Raw genomic sequence first — 24,439 nt, 5'->3', positions numbered from 1 at the left:
CGTCGCAGATGAAAGAACATCTCTCAGACTATCTAGAGGAATTTGTTAGAAGTTTGTAGGATCTAGGATAGTGGAGATAGGAAGGAAGATAGAAAGGGCTTAAAATGGACCAGAAACGGACAAAATGGCGCCTGGACGGTTATGCATGAGTGATTTCGAAAATCGAAAAAGTAGGTGACCTTGGTGAGATGCTAGAGATGATGCCTACGAAATTTGAAAGGAAAAGGACTTGAGGAAAGCACCTAACTAGGAATAACAAACACTACGTGCAAAACGAATGGGATTCCGGACGATAAGGAGGAGGATAAGTATATTAATGGGGCAGAATGTGAACGAAAACAAGGCAATGACGAAGGTCGTCATTGCAATTAATAACGTGAACGAAAACAAGGCAATGACGAAGGTTCGTCATTGCAATTAGTGGACTATGGGAACAGAAAAAGTGCATAAAAAAGGCTCTACGTAGTACTCTTCATACTGTTAAATATCGTCTCTCATTGTTCGTGTTTGCTTGCTAATTTCAGAATGGACGCCGTAGAGGAAATCAGTAAGGCCAGATACATAGCGACTGAACCCATCAATTTTCTTATTTTGGCAATTCAAGGGATGCTCACTACCCTCCGTACACTTTACTTTCGAGAGACTCTCGCCAGTGATTATGAGTACAACTTGCTTCCTCAACAAGATGGCAATTGCTCACTTCCGAACGTGTCCAACCCCCTTGAAGTCCAGATCAACTCTGAGACAGCACTGTGGGTTATGTGGTTAGCAAGCATCTCGACCTTCATACCCATCCTTACTGCATCTGTTCTGGTTGCTACTTCGGATTTCATCGGTCGGAAACCCATTCTGATATTTTCAGCGACCGGTCACCTCATTGCGTCTCTAATCTATCTCCTTGTTTCTGTGATGAGGCTGCCCCTTGCCGTGACCTTCCTCGCAGCCATAACGTTAGGAGTCTGTGGTGACACATCGGCAGCAATTACTGTCTGTACTGCTTACATTGCGGACTCTACAAGTGGTAATACCCGCACACAGAGATTAGTTTTACAATCACTCGCCGTATATGCAGGATGGGGTTGTGGCCAGGCTGTTGGTGGTGTGCTTCTACGGTACCTCGGTAACTTCCCCGTGTGTTTCGCAGTGCCGGTAGCACTATCCGTCATCAATCTAGCGTACACAGTATGTCCAGGGGTACTCCTTGAGACGATGCCCCCTCGAGAGCATTTCAATGCCAAGGAAGTCCTCTGCAAAAGTTTCAAGAACCTCCGAGGCATCTTCAGCAGGAGGATGTCGGAGGAAAGATGGACGGTGTGGTGTCTGATCACCATAGTTTGCCTACAAAATCTCGTAATTGAGAGTCTTCACGATATTATCATCATCTATGGTCTTGGAAGCCCATTTTGTTGGACAGCTGATATCGTAGGCTACTATTCTGCTGCTGTCTCTCTCTTTCCTGCAGGAGGTAGGTCCTCATAACTTTTGTAACAGATAAGGATTCAGACGTAAACACTGGACTTTCGTAGTAGGGCGCCATAATAGATTGGTTAGTCTCAATGGGAGTATACGAAAGAAAAAGGGAGTTTATGGGGCATACTCATTTGACTTTTAAAAAACACCCCCCCCCCTCCATGATTGAATTTGTTTGTAGCAATCAAATTTGTCCATACGTTTAAAAACCATTTCATTGTATAATGAAGATCAAGTAAAAAGTACTAAAGTTAAACAGTCTAGTCCACGTCTTAACCCTAAAGAGGCCGGGCTATTTGAGGTCTGAGTACGGCCAGGGTAGGGGGGGGGCATTATGCCCCCCTTAAGATCTCGGCCGTGAAACAGTCGATCTCCGCGAAAATTGTCACGCATGTCAAGTGAAGTATATACAATACTATGATAATTTCAATTTTTGAAAAAGTCACTCATTTGCATATTTAGGGTAATTTATGCAAATAATGTCATAAAATCACATTTTTACTCACAAATCATATATTTAAGCATTATTTTACACTACATATATTCATTCGACCATTTGGAATGATAATACGACAGAAAAATTGGAAGAGCCAGCGTATTCCTAATGTTATCTCCTTTTTTGATAATTTCTTATGTATTTTATTTTTTTTTTAACTTATGTATGTTATCGTTTTTGTTTTTTTAATTTCATTTTTAACTACAATTCAACTATTTCGACTCCCAAAACAACCACCTGAACTTTAAACAAGACCCAATAACCAATGTTTGATCTATTTTTAGGAAAAATGACATTTTCATATGTTTTGTACACAAATCACGAAAATGAGCGATTTTCGAGCTGACATGCAAAGACAAAAGGTCACGTGACCTTCTAACTGTAGGTCCGATTTTCAAAAAAAAATCTTTTAAAAGATGAGCTAGACACGAAAGAGAAAAGTCAGCGAGCGGTGGGGCGCCATCCATATGCGCTTCCGAAAAATCAGGAATATCATGGAGGGGGATGGGGAGGGCATAATAGCCCCCGGCCTTATTAGGGTTAAATTCAGAATTCATAGCTGCTCATGTATTCTTTAAAGTCATTATCAAGTTTTCACATCGGCCTAGCCTTTCATTTAGGATTTTGTTGTATTTTTTAATTAAAAATATGTATTTTGTTGTTGTTGTTGTTTTGGTTATAATGATTGCTGTTATTTTTTATTATTGTTAGTAGTGGTAGTATTAATATCTTCATTGTCACTGTTATAACTGTTATTATTGTTACTATAATGATCATTACTTTCATTACTACTAGTATTCTTATTATTATTATCATTATCATCATCATCATCATTACCATCTATATTATCAACATTGTATTTATATATTTATTTGTTGGTTTGTTTGTTTTATGGCTTTTTTTCTTCTCTCCTCTCCAGTTGCATCGCTCATTGTGAGGCCACTACTGAGGTGCTTTTCGGAATACTGGCTCATCCATTTTTCGCTCATTTCTGCTATCGCCCAAAAAGTGACGTCAGCATTGGCACAGAATACAGTTCAGCTAGCCATCATTGGTAGTGTAAACTTCTAACATGTACAACTCCCCAACTTTTGCTATATTACAACACACTCTATCACGAGCTCTGAAAGGGCAATTTAACCCTTGTAATAAAGTTACTTTGTATGAAAACAAAAAATATGAAAAACAAAATGGAGAAAGTTTGAAATAAATCCGACCAATAATAAGAAAGTTATATCGTTAAAATATGAGATCACTGTTAAGTCTATGTAAATCTCAAATTGGCAGTTTGGTCAGTGGATTTGTCGTGTACAAAATTATCATTAACTTCTGTTTTTCTCCTAATTGCCTTCTCCCTTGGGGCACTATACTCAAAACGTTGTATGGATAGCATGTTATTGTAGGTCTTCTATTGATAATAGCTCCCCCCCCCCCCCGAGACATACATGTTTTAAAGATTGAAATTGTGTGTGTTGAAACAAATGGGAAAGTTGTCCAGTACTACATCACAGAGACATTGCTAATTAAGCCCATTTGAAGAGCCCATATCTATAGTGATTACAACTTTTAAAATTCATGAATTTCTAATTTTTGGTCCGATATCATTAAAACTTTCACAGTCTACTTCTCTAATTTTTCTGCTTTCCTCTAGTAAGATTAGTTTGTAAACAAGGTTAGATTTCATTTGAAGCTCTTATCCGGTCTCCTCTTTGGAATGGGTATTACCTGTCCCCAATAAAAACCGAGTTGCTTAGAGTCCGGAGAAGGTAAACTAATCCAAAGAAAGACGGAGATAACTGGAGATTAGTCTACTTGCAGGCTTAATTGCAGTGCTACCGTTTTATTGAGGGTACGAATAATCCACTCCACATTGAAGCATGGAGGTTAGAAGTTTGGAGCCGAGTCGTGCTTCATGGCGTTGTAGCATTATCAAACTGGACGAGTGGATTTATACAATCCTTTTTAACCACTCGGCATTATTCGTCCTCCCTCTCTCCCTCTCTCCCTCTCTCTCTCTCTCTTACCAAAGGATATTACTGCCCTGTCGGGATTCGAACCCTCGAACTTCACATCTCCAGTCAAGCGCCTTAAACCATTCGATTACGACACTCCCAATCATACTTTACTAGAAGCACCAAAAATCCTCTCTAGCGCCATCTCAGGTCAGCTACCGCAGTATGGTCCCGAGCTGCTTCCCGAGCTGCGCTGTTGGTTCTCGCATCGATTCCCCTGTCTGCGAAGTGGAAAATATGTATTGAGTTACGCACTACATTGGCAAGTTGACCTTGAGATGGCGCTGTATAATAAACAATATACGCTAGGGCAGAAAATTCATCAGTTCAGTATCGCTTTAAATTTACCTATAATCTTTTGATATCTATTTTCAGCAACTGTCGTCAGCTTTATGAGAACCACTGCTTCACCTGTTTGCAAGGATCTCATTTCCAGAGCGGTTTCAAAGAGAGAGCATGGTAAGAACTCAGTTCATTGACACATGATCAGTGCTTATTTGCCTGTTTCTTTTGTTCGTTTGTTTTTTGTTGTTATATATATATATATATATATATATATATATATTTGTTTAATATTAAGAACTTCCGGAGACCTTTGATAGTTATTTGGTAATTCGCCTCATCATGTCGTTTTTTACGATGACGGGCTGAAAACATAAATCTTTGGAAAGAAATTAATTAATAAAATGCTGGCTTTTATATACAGTATTTTAATTCCTGATACATAAGTAGAAGAAACATATAATTGATTTTTTATACATATTACAGGAACAAAAACATATCATGCTCGAAATGTACGTATCATCATGAGGAAGTCAGTAAGGAAGTTTCAGGCCACAATCAGTCGCAGATGACTGGAATTATGTTTGGTATTATCTTTCCAGGAATGTATTTCGCCTTGTTATCCTTTGCTACGAGTCTAATGGCTGTCTGTTCACCCTTTCTCGTCAATGGACTATTCGCATACACGAATAAGATTGGCTTCCCTCAAATCACATTTTATGTGACTTCAGTTATCCTACTTATCCCTATGACATTGAATGGGTAAGTCAACAATTGTATACTAACTCTATACATCGACGATGTCTCTAAAACACTATTTTTATAACAAAATAATCTAAGACGCAATTTAAACCCCGTCTTAATTGGAAAATAAAGTCGCGTGACGACATCTACCCCCTTCCAATTAAGACGCGTCAATCGGGGTAATGTCCGGACAATATCGAGGTAAATCTCACCCTAGACGAGCCAGGGTGATATTTATCCGGGTAAATTACGTCATCGCCGTGTAAAAATGTATACATGTACAAAGGCGCGTACGCAGGGGGGGGGGGGGGGGGGGTTACCCCCCACCCCTTCAGATTTTGTTATGTGTATATATATTTTTTTTGATTATGTTTTTTTAATAATTACAAATTAAAAATTAAAAAAAAACAACTTAATGGATGACCTAAAAAAGATGACCTTACCCCCCCCCCCCCCCCAACGGAACGGAATGACAATCGGTCAAATTTTCAAATTTTGGGACCAAAAAATATATATGTATATATATATATATATATATATCCTCTTACCCCCCCCCCCCCTTGAAAAAAATCCTGCGTACGCCACTGCATGTACACAGCGCGCGCCAGCTGATCGATGATTGAGGTTTTTGCGGATGGCTGATTAAGACGGTGTCCAAAAGCTCACCCCGTGTTTTACGATCAAACCCCACTGTTTCTCATCCACAAGTCGCTAGGGTGAGATCGAAAAAGTTCTATTAAAGGCACACTGTCCTACTTGTAGCTACTTGCTCCATCTATATAGGAAACTTCCCCAATAGGTGCCTGTTGGTCCCCCATGATCCTCTTTTTCTTATGATAAATGAGAGCTGAGTTAATTAGATAGCCACCTGTCACAATGACCTCGCTGGCTTGCTGGGTGGTCTAATCCCTTCTAGCAGAAGTAGTAAAGCCTGCCTATAAAGGTATTACAAAGTTTTGGTAAATTTTGAAAATTGCCTGGATAGTGATTCTTTACAATTTTGATATATGTGGATGCCCCTATGGATGTGTTATAAGCACACAAAAAATTAGCCTCTAAAACACTTCTGCTTTCGAGAAAAATTTAATAGAAAAATTTACCGGTGCTCCTACCATGAAAATCTCAGAATATGCAGTTGTGATATTTTTTATTCCAAACGGTGCAAATTGGTCGATTTTAGTCAAATAACATTGTTGTATAGCTAAATTAATATATTGACCTTGAAAGAGTGCTATTCAACATAAAGAATTTATTATTTACAATTTCATCACTTTAGACTCGATTTCAACCGCGACAACGATCACGTAATATTGTAGGATCGTATTTGCTTCCAATATGTTCATTTGAACCAAATTCATGACCCCCATACCAAAACCCTGTAATACCTTTAGGACGGGGGCGTCAGATATACTATTAAATATGTCCTATAGAAATCATGTTCACATTACGTAATACGCCATTGTCAAGTTTGCACATTTCAATAGGTGACGCACGAGGCTACAGCAATTGCCTAGGGTTAATTTTTGGAAAATATTTGCTTGTGTTATACGCGCTTTACGGCTATTTTATTACCCCGCTCACATGACTCAGGCTTTCGCATATACAATGTATTCATTTCCACAATGTATTTTCCACTCCTGGGGACCATTCCAGCCAGGTGCCATTTAATAGACACTCGCAATGCTGAGCAAACTACAATGACTTTCGCATCCTACCGGCAATGACTGGGTACCCAGTTAGCATTTGGGTGAAGAGTGTGGAAACATGGATTAAAGTATTGATTGAAGAAATTCTATGGAAGTATTTTAATTCATGTATCATACTAACTTCATTTAGTTCGAAATATGAAGGATGATTATTCTTGCTGATAGTCCAATATTCTAATTTCTGCAGCGAGAAAAATCTGAACGAAAATATAAATACTCAAATATATTGGTAATTCGGCGATAGACAACGTAAGCAATGTTTCCGACTCCTTTATTATTTTGTAATCTACATTTTGTTTTAAATTTTAGAATAATGCAGTATTACGTTCAGAAGACACAGAGGGAAATGGAGTCGCCACAAAACGACGACCATCTACGTCTTGAACCTCGTGAAGACGAACATTTACTTTTGCCTCGAAGCAATGCCAATCAACATTAAGCGAATAAGTACCAGTAATATCAATACTTGATTATAAAGTATCTCAAAATATAGTGACTAATATAGTTACGATATAACGTAGTTGCTAGGAGTGCTCTCCTACACCCCGACATAATTGTGACTTCTAACGATATGACCTTTAAAATTAGTGACTAATACACGACATACCATAATAAATTTATGTATTTACTGGGGTCCTCCAGAACGCCCCCTCCTCACGTTGTAAGATTTGTATATGTATATGTAAGTACATAATGTTAGAAAAGCAGCCGTTCAAATGAACAATTTGATCGAACCGAATTGAGGCAAAATGAAGCTGAATATATTTTGTCAGTCTTGTAGTTTAAAGGACGGCACCCTATACAAAAAATCTCAAAATAAAAGCTTCATCGGTTGAATGTGGCATCCAAAAACCAGGGCGCCCCGCAAGAAAAGTATGATCGGGTACAGGATAGGTAGACAACCTGGTTTGGACAATTGTGACACTTAAGAGTGGTAATCGGTCAAAATGTTCATTATTCTGTTTATAGCAAGGCAGTCAGTAGACATTCATTTTATTTACATTGTATTGGTATGTAAATAAACAGCATATCCTTTAACAAGAACATTTTTTAAAGCATATCAAAGAAAATCTAAATAATATTATAATTCAATTGGCAACAATGCTCCAAAATGATGAAAAGGAAAATATGCATTTCAGATTAATTAATGAACTACAGTTATCATTATGCTTCCCCATAATATCCTGTCTTTTATTATTGATAGCATTGTATCACAAATACCCCAGCTATTGATAGTAATATACTGTGCTAGTAATATACTCCACTAGTACAACTACCGACTTTGGGGTTATGACTGTTGTAAATAAAGTTTATTGTGTGTACAGTAAGAAGTGGAAGAAAGGTTTCCATTTAATTATTTACTCTGCGTACTCGGACCATAACACACTATGAAACCGTGAATAAGAAGTATGCACTTTTATTTATATAGGACAGCATAGATATGTATCGTTCTTTACTGCATGTTTCTATTCATAATGCTCAATTGTAAATCATCTATAGTTTTCTTTTTAATATATTTTTTTAAAAACCATTATGATATCAAAAAGAATGTTGTTTTCATGGGGATTTAGTAATTCCGATATTAGTGAAACTTGTAACTGTAGAGAAGATTTATTTCATGTTTTTTAAATGTGAAATGAACTTTTATGGAAATGATAAAGCATGCCTATAATGTAGATTTTGATTTTAATATAGGCTTAGGCCTTTTGTTAAAAACCAATTTGGAAAAAAATATTGATGATATTGTTACAATTGCCTTTTGGAGCTAATATAAAATGATAATTTTGAGAAACGAAATAGAAAAAGATGAAAGGATAAAAAAAAAATCATGGTATATATTATTTTGAAAGAAGTTAAGATTCGTTTGGACATTAACGCAGCTCTGTCAAAATAAGAGAAGCGAAAATTTATAATTTACCTGAATTCATAGAAATGTATGTGTCAATTATTATAGTGGTTGTGTTAAACAAAAATATATGTGAGTTTGATTATTTTGTTGAAATAAAAACACCTGTTAAGGGTGAAAGAAAAGAATGATTAGAGCCATGAAGAAAACGAATGAAAAAAAATCCCGATTTCTTTGTGTTCGTTCGTGTACTTTGTGTACACTGCGTCTTTTATTATTCCAAATGCTATGTAAAGTACAAATAATGATTAAAATGATAATGATAAAAACTAGACTTTAAACTCCAGTTTCGCTCTCTGCGAAGTTTTATGTTTGCGCAGATGTTAGTTTTTTGTGTAAAACTGCTTTCAAAACTAGGGGAAGATACATGAAAAGACTGGAAACTACAACTATATCGGAGTAGTGCGCATGCGCTGTTCGCGTCACCGGCCGTGCATGCATATCATATATGCAAAGTGCGTCATCGATCTGAGTTAAAGTTGCAGTAACTCCACGATATTTTCACAGTACCCATACCTACACTGTTAAAAAAATTCTCCATAAAAATACAGAAAAGTGCCTGCAGCAGAGTCTCGAGAACTCCTGTAATTTTACAGAACTTTGTTATCACAATTCACAAGTCATCAGTTTTTTAACAGCAAATATGGAGGTGATAAATACAAATTTTCTGTTTTTTATATATATATTTTTCCAGAACTCTAGAGAACTCCAGTTTTTTTACACCATATTTGTAACCATAATTTAAAGCTGATCTGTTTAATAACATACAATCTGTAAGTGATTATAACATTTCATTTTTGTAAAAAAAAAAGACAGAAAAGTGTCTGATTCAGGGTTTACAGGAATCCTTTAGCTTTGCCACATTTTTCTTTTCACAATTTACAATTCATCTGTTTTTTAGCCGCAAATCTGCATATGATAAATGAAATTTATTCTTAAAAAAACAGAAAGATAACTTGCCGAACTACAAGGAACTCCTGTAATTTTGCAGCAGATCTACTATCAAAATTTACAGCTCATCTTTTTAATAACAAGCCATCTGTGATACATGAAATTTATCTTTAAAATAAAGACAGAGGAGTGCCTGAATCAAGGTTTACAGGAGTGCTTTAATTTGACTACATATTTCTCTTCAAAATCTACAGTCCATCTGTTTTGAAACAGAAAATCGGCATGTAAAAAAAAAATGAATAAAAAATAAACAAAAATAAAAAATAGAAAAATTATAACGGAATGAAAAAATAATAAAAAGGGCAGGGTGCTTGCAGAAGTCTCGAGAAATTCTGTAATTTTATAGCATGATTCATAATTTACAGCCAATCTGTTTTATAACATTTGTGTGTAATAAATGAAATTTCTCATGAAATTATTTAAATTATATCCTATAGAAATCCTACAAACATGTTCATGAAAAATCTGTAAGACCTTAATGCTAGAGTGTGTATGTACAAGTTACCATCAAAACACACACTAAAAAAATAAATCTTGTGACTGCTGCAGGCACCTGCTTTAATTTTACAGATACACAAGTCAGTCAAACAAACAACTGCAACATTTTGTAGTTTTTCAAGGGTTTATTTATCATTACCAATTACAAACATGTAAATACTGATCTGCAAGGAGCTTAATCAACAGTAAAACAATAAAAGCAAACTTCAGTAAGTAGCAAATATATCAAATGTAACAAAAACTATATGGCCTAACAAACAACTGCAACATTTTGTAGTTTTAAAAGGGTTCATTTATCATTACCAATTACAAACATGTAAATACTGATCTGCAAGGAGCTTAATCAACAAGAAAACAATAAAAGCAAACTTCAGTGAGTAACAAAGATATAAAATGTAACAAAAAACTATATAGCCTACGGGGTGCCCCCCCCCCCCCCCATGATATGAAATCGTAAAGAGTCATGTTTAACCGAGGTATATCATTTATTGCTAATTCATGATCGACATGCCACCACTTCTGGCGCAGGTGAAATTTTATTTCCTCTCTCTCTCAAAAAAAAAAGGGCCTCCTGTATAGACAAGCATGACATTCATGCTATAAACCTGATAAAATTTATACCAAATAAAAGAGGAAGATACTCTTTTAGGACATACCACAGTCTTTGAAGAATAACATACATTAGAGATTATATAGATTTTTGAAAGTGGACTTTTTTTTCTGACTCACCCTGTATAGATGCCTAAAGAAAAGGGCACCTGCATTCTTCATTCCTTTACAAAGATTATTTTGGCTCAAACCAATAATGAAAACCTTTAAAATCTGGAGGCATAGAACCTACTGCAACACATGACTTGTATGTGATTGGCATATTTAAACACATACAAAACATAATTTAACACATTTCTAAAAAAATAAATGATTGGCATGATCAGATATCATATTGCAAATAGTGTGAAGTGCAGAAAAATACAAATCACAGTCCAAGGATCATAACATGTCGCTCTTCTGGTTGGGTAGAAGAGAAGCCTTCCAATCAACCATCTAAACCAAATTCTAACGGGATCCCTAAGACCACTTTGAGGTGCTCTTTCAGATGTGCTATAACAATGCTAAAACTGTGCCGGGGGGGGGGGGGTCTATTTCAAACATGTCCATTGTAACATAGAAAATGTAAACAAAATGCACACTAAATCTAACCTGATGATATTTTGATGCAATTCTGCTCGATTTGAGGGTCACACACTCAATGGTCGGAATTCACAAAGGAAGTTTAAGTTTAGACCATGGTTTATGCAGATTTTGTGTATGATTAGCTGACAAAGATCCAGTATAAATGCACGCTTTTGGCAAAGTACTAGAAATTCATGATTTTTGCCATGGTTTAAAGCTATGGTTTAAAATCATAGCAACAAGCATGAATTGAGCGCCCTTTGCCATACAGCGTGCCTTCATATTGGACCTTTCTCAGCATACACGCTAAATTAAGCGCAAATTATACACAAAATCTACATAGACCATGATTTAACCCCCCACAGAGTTTAAAGGAGAATGAAAGTCAGACATTTACATGATTTCAGTGAATGGAGAATACCAATGAGACTTAATGGTAAAAGTTTGAGCAAATTTGGATAATCCTTTTTTGGGTTATGGATTTTTGAAGTTTTAAAAAATCCTTATTATGGACTTCCTTAAGTTGGCAATTCCGCTAGAATTTGTGATGTCATTGTGCTCAACTCTCCATTGGTTATGTACAGAGAGTTTCACAACATTTTATTTTTATAAAATATTAAAAGGGCAATTGTATTGATTCTTTCAGACATACTGCAGAATTGATGTAGCCATGTCATACAAAAACAAAATACACTGGCGGAAATATTATTTTTGATGAAAATTAGAAAAAAGTGAAACTCTCTGTACATAACCAATGGAGAGTTGAGCACAATGACATCACAAATTCTGGCGAAGTTGCCAACTTAAGGAAGTCCATAATAAGGATTTTCTAAAACTTCAAAAATACATAACTCGAAAACGGATTATCCAAATTTGCTCAAACTTTTACTGTTAAGTCTTGTTGTTCTTCTCCATTCACTGAAATCATGTGACTGTCTAACTTTTATTCTCCTTTAAGCCTCCTTTGTGAGTTCGGGCCAAGAATATCAAATTAATATGGCCATCAGTTCTCATGATTGAAGATGGCATAATGTACATTATTTTCCTAAACAGCATACAAATGTCTATTTTTGTTCTCAAAATACCCACTTGCCTCAATGAAAAATATGTACATGTTTCCAATAAAAGATGAAGATGATGTACATAGCATAGCTGCCAACCTTTGAAAACACAAATTAGTACATACTCAGCACCTCAAAAATTTGTATTTTTCAACCGATCCTCTTCTCAACTATTTCAAAATGTAATATTGTTGTATCGCAGTATCGCAGACCCCTGGGTAGCAAAACAAATTTCCTTGCAAGTCACATGCAAGCCTAATGTGACAGGGCCTTAAGGAAATGTTGCTCTTACCAATGGTATTAATAAGTTGATCTGTGTGCTATCAGAAGTGTGTCAGGCATTGTTCATGGGACACCCTGTATATAAAGTTGACCAGGGTAAACACCAACATGGTATAATGTTTGCATACTGTAGCATATATCATCAAGAAAACACTATAAACAACCTTCAAAAGAACAAATATACAAATTATATAGGTATAAAATTATAAATAGGACCTGCTGAGGTTTTCTTACATTACCAACAAAATCTAAAAAACTCACTTTGTTCCTTGGCAAGGACTATCTTGGCTCTTTCCAAAAATCAAAGCCTTTCACATCTGGATGCATACATCCTATACTATACTAATACTTATATATATTTATTTGCATTATGTTGGGGATGTTGAGAAAAGGCTTTCAAGATGAGGCACAAATAATAGAAATTTACAGGTTTCTTACATCACATTGTCTCATCCATGTATTCGTCACAATAAAAATCGTGCATAATAAAGCACATCTCAAAACAAATTGACAGAAGCATAAAAAATGAGAGCTGGATGTCTGCTACTCTGTTTTCCAGTCAGATTCGAACTCTACGATTCCACGAAGGAGGGCAATTATCTTTGGAGACACGGCCGATTTCTTCTTCTTCTTTCCTCCACTCTTTACTGGACCCCCAGGACTGATGCCAATGAGTTCCCTGAAAATACATACAAACAGAGATGTTATCTTGCAAATTAATCTTCATACTTCTAACTACGCTTAACTTCTCGAAATTTGAATATTGAAACGAAAGAAAATATGTCGACTTGGAAAATAGCGTTATCGACTCGGCGCGCGTGTGTATTGCCAATGTAAAGTCGGCAATATTTTAAGCCCTCTATTGGCACAAAAATGTCAACAGGTTTTTGCAAGTCTGCCTCGCAAGTGGTCAATATACTATCTTGTAGATCTAGTTTATTTACCACTTGCTTAGCAGGTGTGCCGGACACCCAACTCCCATCCTACGTTTTTAGATCCAAGGACCAAAGACAAAGTCCAGAGACCAAACCACGTGTGTGAGAACGTTTGGCATTTTCGATCTTGTAGATCATTAAATAGACCTAGTCCTAGACTAGACTCTAGTCTAGTCTAGAGTCTACTAGATTCTACTAGAGTTTTAGACCGATTAAATCTGTCTCTGTTTTGGGGGGCCTAGTATTTACAGTACGGTCATTAATCGGGCGGCCCTCCCCGTTAATGACCGTACTGTAAATACTAGGTCCCCCAAACATAGACCGAAGGCTCCGGCCGTGTGTGTCGCTCTCAGTCATTAACATACGGACATTCTCTTTTTACCCTCTCTCCACTCAGAGGGTAAAAAGAGAATGTCCGTATGTTAATGACTGAGAGCGCGCGACACACACGGCCGGAGCCTTCGGTCTACCCCAAACAGAGACAGATTTAATCGGTCTAGCTTACTTTACTAGAGTTTAAGCATAAATTCTCGAGTTCTATCCGACTTAAATCTCATCGTGGTGATCACCAACAAACTCAATTCTTAATACTATAAACACTACATTGAAATTCTTGTTATAATACCTAACGAAAAAGAGACTTTAATTGACAATCGACTTACCCAATCCAATTCAAATCACAGGCAGGCCCAGGCTCAGCTCACGAACGAACTTCGCAGGTATGTACTGCATGCATTATGTACATAGATCAGACTACACTATGAACATGACAGACAATGAAAGCGGACAAAATATACAGTTCCTCAGGTAGACAAAGGGACAGCCCTTCACTGCTATTATGTAAAAATGTGTAGAACAGGTGTCACATGCATATTCACCTGTTCTACACATTTTTACATAATAGCAGTGAAGGGATGTTCCTTTGTTTTCCTGAGGAACTGTATATTTTGTCCGCTTTCATTGTCTGTCATGTTCATAGTGCTAACTAGATAACTTCTATGCTGCACTGTACATGTACGTACGTACACATCATGGTAAACATGCACAATTAATGCATGGCGCGCGCGTGCGAGTGCAAGCAGCTAGCAAGCTATAGCTGGCGCTGGCCCGGCGCGCCCGGCCGGTTCGTTCTGATCTGATCGATCGCCATGCATGCATATATGGGCGCGAACGAAGTGCACGCATGCATGTTACACGCTATCGCTAACGGTAACAAAAAAGTTGGCGGCAAGAAAAAAGAAAAGAAAGAAAAAATAAAATAAAAAAACAGAAATCTGAATAAGATATGAAAGCACTATTAAAACTTCCTGTTAGAAAAAAGAAAAAAAGAATAGAAAAGAAGAAAAAGAAGAAGATTAAGAAGATGCAGAAAAATTACGGTACCGGTATAGTTACAGTTTCAGTTCGTGGGAGTTCGTCGTTGTTTTTATGGCATAAAAAAAAAAGATTTCTGAGAGGTCTACATGAACTTTGAAGTATATATATAATTATGCCTAGCCTACTAAAATTTAGGCCTATATAAAGCATAACCTCTGATAAAAGCAGACTAATTTCCGGTAAAAACGAAATCTTCTTTCCCTTTTAAATGTGCCCGAATTCGGCAGCTTGAGTCAATTAACAGAAAGGTTTTGTATTTTTACCGCAAATTATTTTACGTTGTTGAGTTTAAGGCATTAAAAGGCAGTTAAGGTCTTTTTTTTTTTAAATTGAAAAGGGTATTTTGTAGAACATTAAATATCTATAGGGGATCTGAATGTCCTTGAAAAAAAACCCTCATCAACTTCTTTTTTAAATTTCTGTCAAATTGCAGTGAAATTCAGCTATTAATTTTACAGAATTGTTTACGGTATTTTCCTCTATAAATTCTGTCTTTTTTATTCATTAAACTAAATGGCCCGAATTCACAAAGGAGGTTTAGATTTAACCCAGGCTAAATCTAACCCTGGGTTATTTAGCCCAGGCTAAATCTAACCCACGGTTTAAACCTCGCTCGGTATTCACAAAGCGTGGGTTAGATAACCCATGGTCTAAATCTAACCCACGGTTTAACCCACGGTTTAAGCATGCCTAAGAGAGCAAAATAATAAACTGAGCATGCGCAGAATTGAAGCACTGAACTGAGCATGCGCGCTCAGTACACTTGGTTACTCCACCTAGTTCACCGTCGTCTGCTAAGTCCAGATTCAGTTGTATTTGGGCTATTACTCTTCGCCTACAAGTAGAGACTGAAAACCGACCGATTCTAAGTTGAGATAAAACTTTAAACCACTATTCACATACTAAAACAGTTCTCATACAGATGTCCTCAAAATATTATAGAATTTCGCATAAATTACCTCAATAATTCCTCACTATCGTTGTTAATTTATGGCCTATAATCGTCCGACATAATTATGATCAGCTGGGCATCACAACACACTAAACATGGACAGTTTTCGTGGAAGAGTCCACAAAAAACTTCTGTAAACGACCCTTATACCAGAGTGAAAATTTTCTATGATGTAGTGTTCATTATAGAGCTATATGATCACATTTTCGTTGATTGTTATGATGATTTTAGAGCGTAGGCCACACTTTAGTTTAGCAATTAATCAATCCGAAGAGTAGACTCGTGTTATATATAGCGTAGACTCCGTAGAGGCAGCGAAAGCGATCGATGACGTTTAGTCCAGAATGTGTTGATGATGTAGAAAGAAAGGGCTGAAAGGTTACGATAAATACTATCTGATAGAAAATACTGGCATTAATGCATAATATGCATAGATGTATTGAGAAAAAAAAACCGGGCTTACTGGTCACATAAAATAGGAGGACAGCAAAAACAAGGCAGTCTTGACATGTGATAAAGAATTATTAGGCCTAATTCGGGGGGGGGGGAGGGGACATTAATTGTTTTCTTAAGGGATGGGGTTTTTTTTTGAGGGGGGGGAGGGGGGGTTAATTTTGTTCTTAATTTTTCATAGGGGGAAGGGGGCATTAATTGTTTTCTTAGGGGGTGGGGCTTTATACTGGGGGTGGGGGTAATTTTGTTTTTAATTTTTCTTAGGGGGGAGGGGGCATTAATTGTTTTCTTAGGGGGGGGGCATTAATTTTTTCTGAATTTGTTTATTTGCTGTATTAATTCTTTTCTTAGGGGGGCGTTCATTTTTTTTTCTTAATTTTTCTGCTTTATTGAATTTCTCAAGGGAATAGTGATTTAAACAAAAAGAAAAGAACTTTTTTGTAAATTTCGTCTCTATTTCTCACTCTTTCACCTTCCTTGTTTTTGTTTGTTGTCTCTCTTTTTTCACCAGCTCTCCACCCCACCTCTGTCAAATATCTTTTTATTTCGTTAGAACTCCATTTTTTAAAATCCCTCTCGTACCCCTTTTCTTTCTCTTTTTTCTCCACCTCTCTCTCTCACACATACCCTTTCTCCTTCTTTCTTCATCTCTCTCTGTGTGGGTGTTTGGATTTAGCGAAACATACCGAATCCATTTTCATTCATGGTGTGTACTGGGTAATTATAAGTAATAGATAACAGCAAATGGTATATTAATAATTAAACAAGATAAACAAAGTAGGTCATTCACTTGTAAAACGTTTACCTCCTAACTTAATGATTTCACGAGAAAAACCACACCATCAAACAAGAGAAATTTATATTTAAATATTGACGATTTAATATGGATAATCAAAATAAGTATTCAAGGTTATTGACGAAGACAATATTGAAGTCGATAATGATGTCAGTGATGATAATGATGACAGCAATGTTTTCGGTGGTGATGGTGATGAAGCAGTCAAATAACGATTTCAGTGACGATGTTGATAATGATGAAGATGATGACGATTTCCCTTTCAAAGTGGTTGGTACCTTTTGCAAAAATGTTTTTGGGAGGAACTATATCAACCATTAGATTTCAAATCATACGGTCTAATTGTTTCAGACCACAGTACTGCATGGGTGTACGTTTCGTTCAGAGAAACTAAAGGGTGAACCAATTCCATATCGGTCATTTAATTAATTGCATTAAAAGTAAATGGGGAGCATCTCCAAAAAAAGGGAAAATTTTCATTTCATTAATAGAGTATCTGTTCTTCCTATTAATAAAATACAGTGCTTGATCTCCACCAGGACTCCTGATGTAGACACGAGTCCTATCAATTGCACCTAGAAAACCTGGCAACCTGCAGTATTGGTAGAACTGCTGCTGTGTTGCTTCTACTTCTTCTCTTGATGTTGGGAACTTCATGAATTGTTTCCTTCTTCTTGCAAACGCTTCTGACACGTCTTTGATGACTCTGCATACAGAAGACTCTGAAAGTTGTGCCTCATCACCATGCATCTTTTGGAATGACCCTGTAAAAAAAAAAATCCTTTTAGTGAAATATCAACTAGTACAATTTCTTACAAGTTACATGGCCAGATCAAATTCTCAAACTGAGAAATGTTTAAAGTCCTTAAAATTGTAGAATAGATTTTTTATTAAATCAGGGCTGTCAACCCTCTTGCATTCAGAGGGGGTCTCACGCCACCACGCCCTTCCTCCCGCTTTGATGTAGAATCTCCCGGTTTATGAAAAAACCTCCCGCAAAACATGGTAACCGCAATTTTACCCTTTTACTTTTTTGCTCAGCCCAGATTAAATAGAAATTTACTAAATACTAAATAAGGTAAATTACTCACCAACAGCATAGAATCGAAGTGCTGTCACTACCTGTATAGGTATTGGGTCGTTTCTGTCTGTCGTCCTCAGCTCTTCATCCACCAAGTTGATGAGGTAGAGCGCTGTCTCTTTGGAAAACCAGTACCTGGTCCGAAATGACTCATCATCATACACTTCAAAAGGGTTCATGGGTCACGAAGGCCTCTCTGAGGTCTGCCTATCAACTCTCTGTTCCGATCAAGCTGGCGGAGATGGTGAATATATTCAGCCATGCTGTCTCTGTCACAACAAAATAGAAAAAAGTGAATTAAAATTAGAACATGAAATGAAAAAATATCATTCATTGTTTATCAAGTAAATCCTATGATATTACATGTTTTGCATTCTTTGTATTGTAGACAATCTGATTTTGAATAGCTTTTGCAAACTCGAAAAAAAATATTAACGATACTTTGATTGCATTAAAGAAATGAGTGCTATTGATTCATACTATTGGGCAATTAGGAAAGATGATGTCACTGAACCTCGATAAGAACGTAGGGGCCAATTCCTGTCATGTTTTGTTAAAAATCTACTCATGCTTGATAAAATGTGAAATTAGATACATGTACATGTAAATTAGCATTAGATGTCCCATGTGAAAGGTTGAATTTGACTAAGATTGCATGTAGATTAGGAAAAACACACATTGATTTATTGGCTATTTGCTTGCACAGATTTTAAACTTGCTTCAAAATTCAAGTACAACAATGTATTGATGTAGACTCTAGGCCTAGACATGTCATGATCATGATAGTATAAATTTGTAGGAGTTGAGTGTAGAGACATTCGACAGTCAGTACTAGAGTCTAGCTAGATCTAGATCTAGATGGGCCTAAAGACAAAGTACCTCTCATTCAGCTCAGACTTGTGCTCGAACTCAGTGACGGTGAGACACACAAACACTCAACTTCTCAAGACACAACACAACAAACCATCGGCGCGGGCTTGGCATGAATTTATGAAAAGTAGGTTTAGAAAGGTCTAGATCTAGACCACATATAGACTAGATTCTAGATCTAGAGCCCGAGGTCTATACCGGTAGACCCTACGGCCTAGGTCTACTACTACTAGTTCTAGATCTAGAAAGTCTAGAGTACTAGACTAGACCTAGACTAGACCTAGACTAGATCTAGGTCTATTTTGAAAAATATTTTAATTTTTATTCCATTTCAATTTCTAAATCTAGAATAGACTAGATTCTAGACCTAGAACAATCTAGATCTAAGTTAGGTCTAGATTCTAGACCTCTAGATCTAGATCTGCATCTTTTAAAATAATTTACAAAATACTTTTAATAAATTCATGCCATGGTTTGGCGTGCTTTGACTAATTTATTGAGACTGAGGACTAGATCTAGATAGATCTAGGCCTACACCTATCATCTAGCCTAGGCCCACGTCGTGTTTGCGTGTCTCACTGCCACCGACTTCGAGCTCAAGCTCAGGTCTTATTCAGTCAGTACTGAGTGCCAGTGTAGGCCTAGTAGTACTAGAGACTAGTCTAGATCTAGGTCTAGACCAGGCCTCTGTATATAGTAGGCCTAGACTAGACTAGTAAAATCCATCATCGTGGAAGAATTTTCATTTTTATTTCGGCATTTTTCGTTCTCCTCCGTTAGTCAGATGAGAAGCAGCATCAGCAGAGCAGAAAATACAAATGGAACTGTCGCTACCCCCGGCCCCCCCCCCCCCACCGAGGCCAGGAATTATGTCTCAAATGTCATGATTAACATATTTTTCTTCCCAAATCACACAATTGTGTGATGTTATAACTAATTTCGTATTGTTAGCTGGCACATTCGCAGTTATTGCGAAATTGCCTTGCCTCGCAGGATTACATAAACAACACAACACAAATACACACGCATGGGTCCGAGCTGCGTTAGGTTCTGCGACAATGTTCGCAAAGGCTGTGCAACTTACGATGAAGATTATTATTCGTGCACTTTTTACGCACATAAATCATGTTCAATTGGGCTTCCATTGTAGCAGAACTGAGAATATGGTACAAATATGTTGTGAATAACTAAAAATACTTACAATGTAGGCTATCAAAGATGAAAAAACAGCAACTTTGTGAAGGTCTCTTCCCTTTGTTTTACCACAAATTTGTCAACAAAATTTGTTCGTTCGTCGGCGCTAAAAAGCCAAAGCTCGCTGGTATGACGTAATATGACGCGTTAAACCGTGGGTTAAACCGTGGGTTAGATTTAGCCCGCTGTTTAAACCACCCTTCTGAGCAGGTTAAAATTATGACGTAATATGACGCGATTTAGCCTGGGTTAAATCTAAACTTCCTTTGTGAATACCAAAATAATGACCCATGGTCTAAAGCTCGGGGTTATGACGTATTATGACGCGATTTAGCCTGGGTTAAATCTAAACCTCCTTTGTGAATTCGGGCCAATGAGATTGCTTTGAATAAATCGACACTTTGTAGAATTAAAAGCAAAATCTGCTTAAAAACATAGGCCTACGAATTTCCATAAAGAAAAAAAACAATCCTTTTTTTAGAGAGGGAGAGAGATCCGTCCTTTTCACAGCAGAAAATGTCAAGTAACATTAATTATCAGAGTGGTTCTGTATTATTGTTTCCTGTATTTTTTTTATTCATTAAAACATGAGGTTTACTTTGAATAAAAAGACACTCCATTTATTTACATGGGATCTTCTTTTTAGAGATCTGTTAAATTGCAGAAAGTTTCTAGTTTACATTTTTACAGAATGAATCTGTATTTTAATTTCTGTAGATTCTTTCTTTTTATTCATTAAAACATGAGGTTTACTTTGAAAAAAAAACGCTCTGTAGAATCATAATAAATCTGCATATTGGATCTGAAAGCATACAGAATTCCTATTAAAAAAAAACATCTCCCCTTCTTATAGAAATCTGTCCTGTTAAATTGCAGAAAATTCCAGTTACATCAATTTACAGAATGGTTCTGTATTTTTGTTTTCTGTAATTTCTTTTTTATTATCCGTTAAAAAATGAAGTTTTCTTAATAAAAAAAGAACATTCCGTAGAATTGTAAAAAATCTGTATATGGGATCTGAAATCACGCAAATTGCCTGTAAAAAAACAAAATCTTCATTTTTTTCTAGACATTTGTCCTGTTAAATTACAGAAAATTTGCTGTTACAACACTTTAAAGAATGGTTCTGTATTTTTTTCTCTGTAAAATCTACTGTTTTTCTTAACAGTGTATGGTGGCCCTGAAGGGACATCGCGAATAGACTTCGCGAAAAATTGGCGATAAAATTCACGACGTCGCCAATTTTATCGCCAATTTTTCACGACGAAATTCACGATATCGTCAATTTTGTCGTGAAAAATTGGCGATAAAATTCACGACGTCGTCAATTTCGTCGCGAATAATTGGCGATAAAATTCACGACGAGATTCACGCCTGGCTGGTTTCGTCGCCAATTACGTCGCCAATTTTATTTGTCCTTGCTTACGCGGCCCGCCTAGTCTAGCGGTAAACAATCCAGACCCTTGAAGACGATTATGACGAGACGTTTTTACATGAATAACAAAGAACGTGTAAACGTAAGGTATCTCATTCCATTCATTTATTTACACGTCGAGATCAAAACAAAATTATACAATCTTCAAAATATTAAACGTACGCAATAAAGTATCTGAAGTGGGAGGATCATGAAAAGCACATAAATGGCTAGCTAAAAGAATCTTCACAAAATATATAAAATAACGATAAAGTTAGTACATAACTTACATACAATTAAGATTACCCCAAAAATAGAAGATAAAGAATATACAAAAGAGAAGGTTGAAACATTGTATAAATATTAAAATTATTAATTTTTTTTTCATAAAGAAATTGCTGATATATTCGTTAAATTGGTTGACTGTCTTACTATTATAGGAAGGTTATTCCATAAAACTGAGCCATTCTAGAAGACGGAAGATTAAGTTATCGGTTAAATGGGGGATGAATATTTTGAGAATTCCTAGTAATTTAATTATGAACAGAACAATTTACAGTAATATAATTATCTAAGACTTCGGTAGCATATTGTTAAGTAGTTTGAACATGAATATTGCAGTTTCCAAAAAAATGATTTAAAGGTAAAGACCAGTTTTGGAAACGCCCCCTCTCAAAAAATGGAATGGAAGCTCTTATTACCAATCATGTGAAAGAATATGTTTTGACTAATACGTGATCATACACATTTTGCCGAGAAACCGCCTACTAGTTGATATATTTGGTAAATTACTATATCTATTTGTACCTGATAGATATAACGCACGTGTTGCGCACGTGTGTGTAGTCCCATATACATCTTTCTGTGTACAGTGCTTGTAACTTTACCAAGACTGGGCCAAATTTCTTATCATTTTGATGATTCAGAACCTTGCAGTACACACCAATACTTATATGCTAGATGATCAACCTTTTCTGATCGATTCCACAACGTTTCTTTCACAATGTGATCGCATGACCATAACTGGTCTTAATACAAAGATGCAAACAATAATAACTTCATGTCGAAATGTGATGTACATATAAACATATAAAAACGAACCTGATTTTTCTATAATATATTATTTCGAGTTATAAGTATTATTCTAACTTTATATGGAAAAGTGCAGGAGACCGCCATCATAAGCGACGCTTGACTAGGATGGCGGCCTCTAAAGAAAAATATAAAGGTGAAATGTGAATGAAAATGTGTTCTTACGATCTTTGTGCATGACTTGTGAGTGAATCGTGTGTGTATGTGTGTATATGCGTGTGTGTAGTTATTAGGAAGTTTTCTCAAGCTCAACGCGGACGGAGAATCTGCGGTTCGTGTGCAAAATCGAGAAGCTACTATAGTAACAGCGGGGTGACCGCTGAGGTACTTAAATCCAGAACGGGTTTTGGCCAAATCTACGGGCGTTCTCAATCTCCCGGTCCCGATATCTTCGGCTCTTCGCTGCCTCTTTTCGTCGCCAGTCCAGCAATGAGTATCTTTTTGGCTAGTTCACCTTGATTACCAGCCTTTTAACCCTGGCATTGGGCTATGTGGTTTGATCCTCTTGATGTCGACGCTGACGTTGGTGTAGAGAGTATGGAGGTCGTACACGGGGGTCGGATAAACGATGTTCGACAACCCATCCATTCTGTTTCGACGTTTGTATGTGCTCAAAAGAGCTCCCCTGAAGGAAGAATCAGAGGAAAGAACAAAAACATTGATTACCGGGTATGATTTCATTGAAGCTTTGCATTGCAATTCTGTAGTGCTTGACATCAGGAACAACACACTTAAAATCTAAGACCCCCGGAAAGTGGTTACTTTCGAATTGGCGTCCAATACCGCAAATACATTAAAATAGCCACAAATCATCTGCGAAATGTTATTTTGGTGTCTTTACCTAGGTTTTTGGAGTCGGAAAATCAATTTATACTACTTACAGTTAGTTAGAAGGCCAGAAGACGAGGAAATTCAAGATGGCGTCCAAATTTGATGATCACATTCAACTATGTCGGCATTTAATATACACTAGAATGCTTGTGTTGTGTCCCGGGTTATAATGCCGAAATATACAAAATACGTCATTTATACACTAAACCAGGGGGCAATTAAAAAGTATGAGAGGGTAATTATACCAAAAATTAATAACATATGTATTCATGTATGGTGTTCGACTGTATGTAAACTGTCAATAAACTGCAGACACTTTAGTAATCATATAGCTCCGTTTAGTCTCATTTCACAACGCCCCCTATCGTCAGAGTCAGCAGCCCAACATGTTAGCCTACGGAAAAAAATCGTTAATTTTTTTTTTTCGTTTAAACGAAAAGAACACCCACCCCGACGTACGTTATCACTAGCTCTTTCATTGGGGCCCTCATGTCTCATTGACTTTTGAAAGTTCACCCACCGTAATTTGATCAAAATAGGTTGCAAGCTCGCCATTGCCTATAATACACATGGACTTTGGACTCAGTCTGCCAAGCGATTGAAAGATTATAGGTCAAGCACACGAAGGATATGAAGCATGAATTGTCATAGATCACTTCTGATTGGTTCATATTTTTTACATTACATCCAACCCCCCCACCGTAATTTTTCCATTCAGTAAAAGCAAATATTTTGCCGAGGTAAGCAAAAACATGAATATTCATGATCACCATGGACTATTCGATTATTTACAGAGGGATGCAATTGTGCACCACATCAAACTCCCCTACTTTAAGTCAAGTATTTCATTGTATTATGTAGTT

The 24,439-nt window shown here is 36.7% G+C and overlaps 1 protein-coding gene and 2 long non-coding RNA genes across 4 annotated transcripts; 1 reads left to right on the top strand and 2 right to left on the bottom strand.

Moving 5' to 3' along the window:
• The first annotated feature begins 417 nt into the window (after positions 1–417).
• LOC755719 (proton-coupled folate transporter-like) lies at positions 418–8,779 on the top strand. The gene is made up of 5 exons (XM_030975421.1): positions 418–1,465; positions 2,886–3,020; positions 4,354–4,437; positions 4,863–5,022; positions 7,020–8,779. Exons 1-5 carry the CDS (start codon positions 526–528, stop codon positions 7,147–7,149), a joined length of 1,449 nt encoding a protein of 482 aa, XP_030831281.1. The 5' UTR covers positions 418–525; the 3' UTR covers positions 7,150–8,779.
• LOC115920204 lies at positions 3,970–14,365 on the bottom strand. The gene is made up of 3 exons (XR_004062249.1): positions 14,179–14,365; positions 11,351–13,260; positions 3,970–3,981 (listed from the first exon to the last, which is right to left on the bottom strand). It is a non-coding gene; the product is annotated as an uncharacterized LOC115920204 (long non-coding RNA).
• Positions 14,366–16,797: 2,432 nt separating this feature from the next.
• LOC115920315 lies at positions 16,798–20,619 on the bottom strand. 2 transcript variants are annotated; one of them, XR_004062332.1, is made up of 3 exons: positions 20,247–20,619; positions 18,186–18,444; positions 16,798–17,858 (listed from the first exon to the last, which is right to left on the bottom strand). It is a non-coding gene; the product is annotated as an uncharacterized LOC115920315 (long non-coding RNA). The 2 variants fall into 2 exon arrangements; XR_004062331.1 differs by lacking the exon at positions 20,247–20,619 and having other exon boundaries at positions 18,186–18,513.
• Between the last annotated feature and the right edge of the window lie 3,820 nt (positions 20,620–24,439).

Source organism: Strongylocentrotus purpuratus, unplaced genomic scaffold, assembly GCF_000002235.5.
Source record: "Strongylocentrotus purpuratus isolate Spur 01 unplaced genomic scaffold, Spur_5.0 spur5_scaffold_8, whole genome shotgun sequence".
NCBI lineage: Eukaryota > Metazoa > Echinodermata > Echinoidea > Camarodonta > Strongylocentrotidae > Strongylocentrotus > Strongylocentrotus purpuratus.
This window is presented reverse-complemented; position numbering and strand designations above follow the sequence as displayed.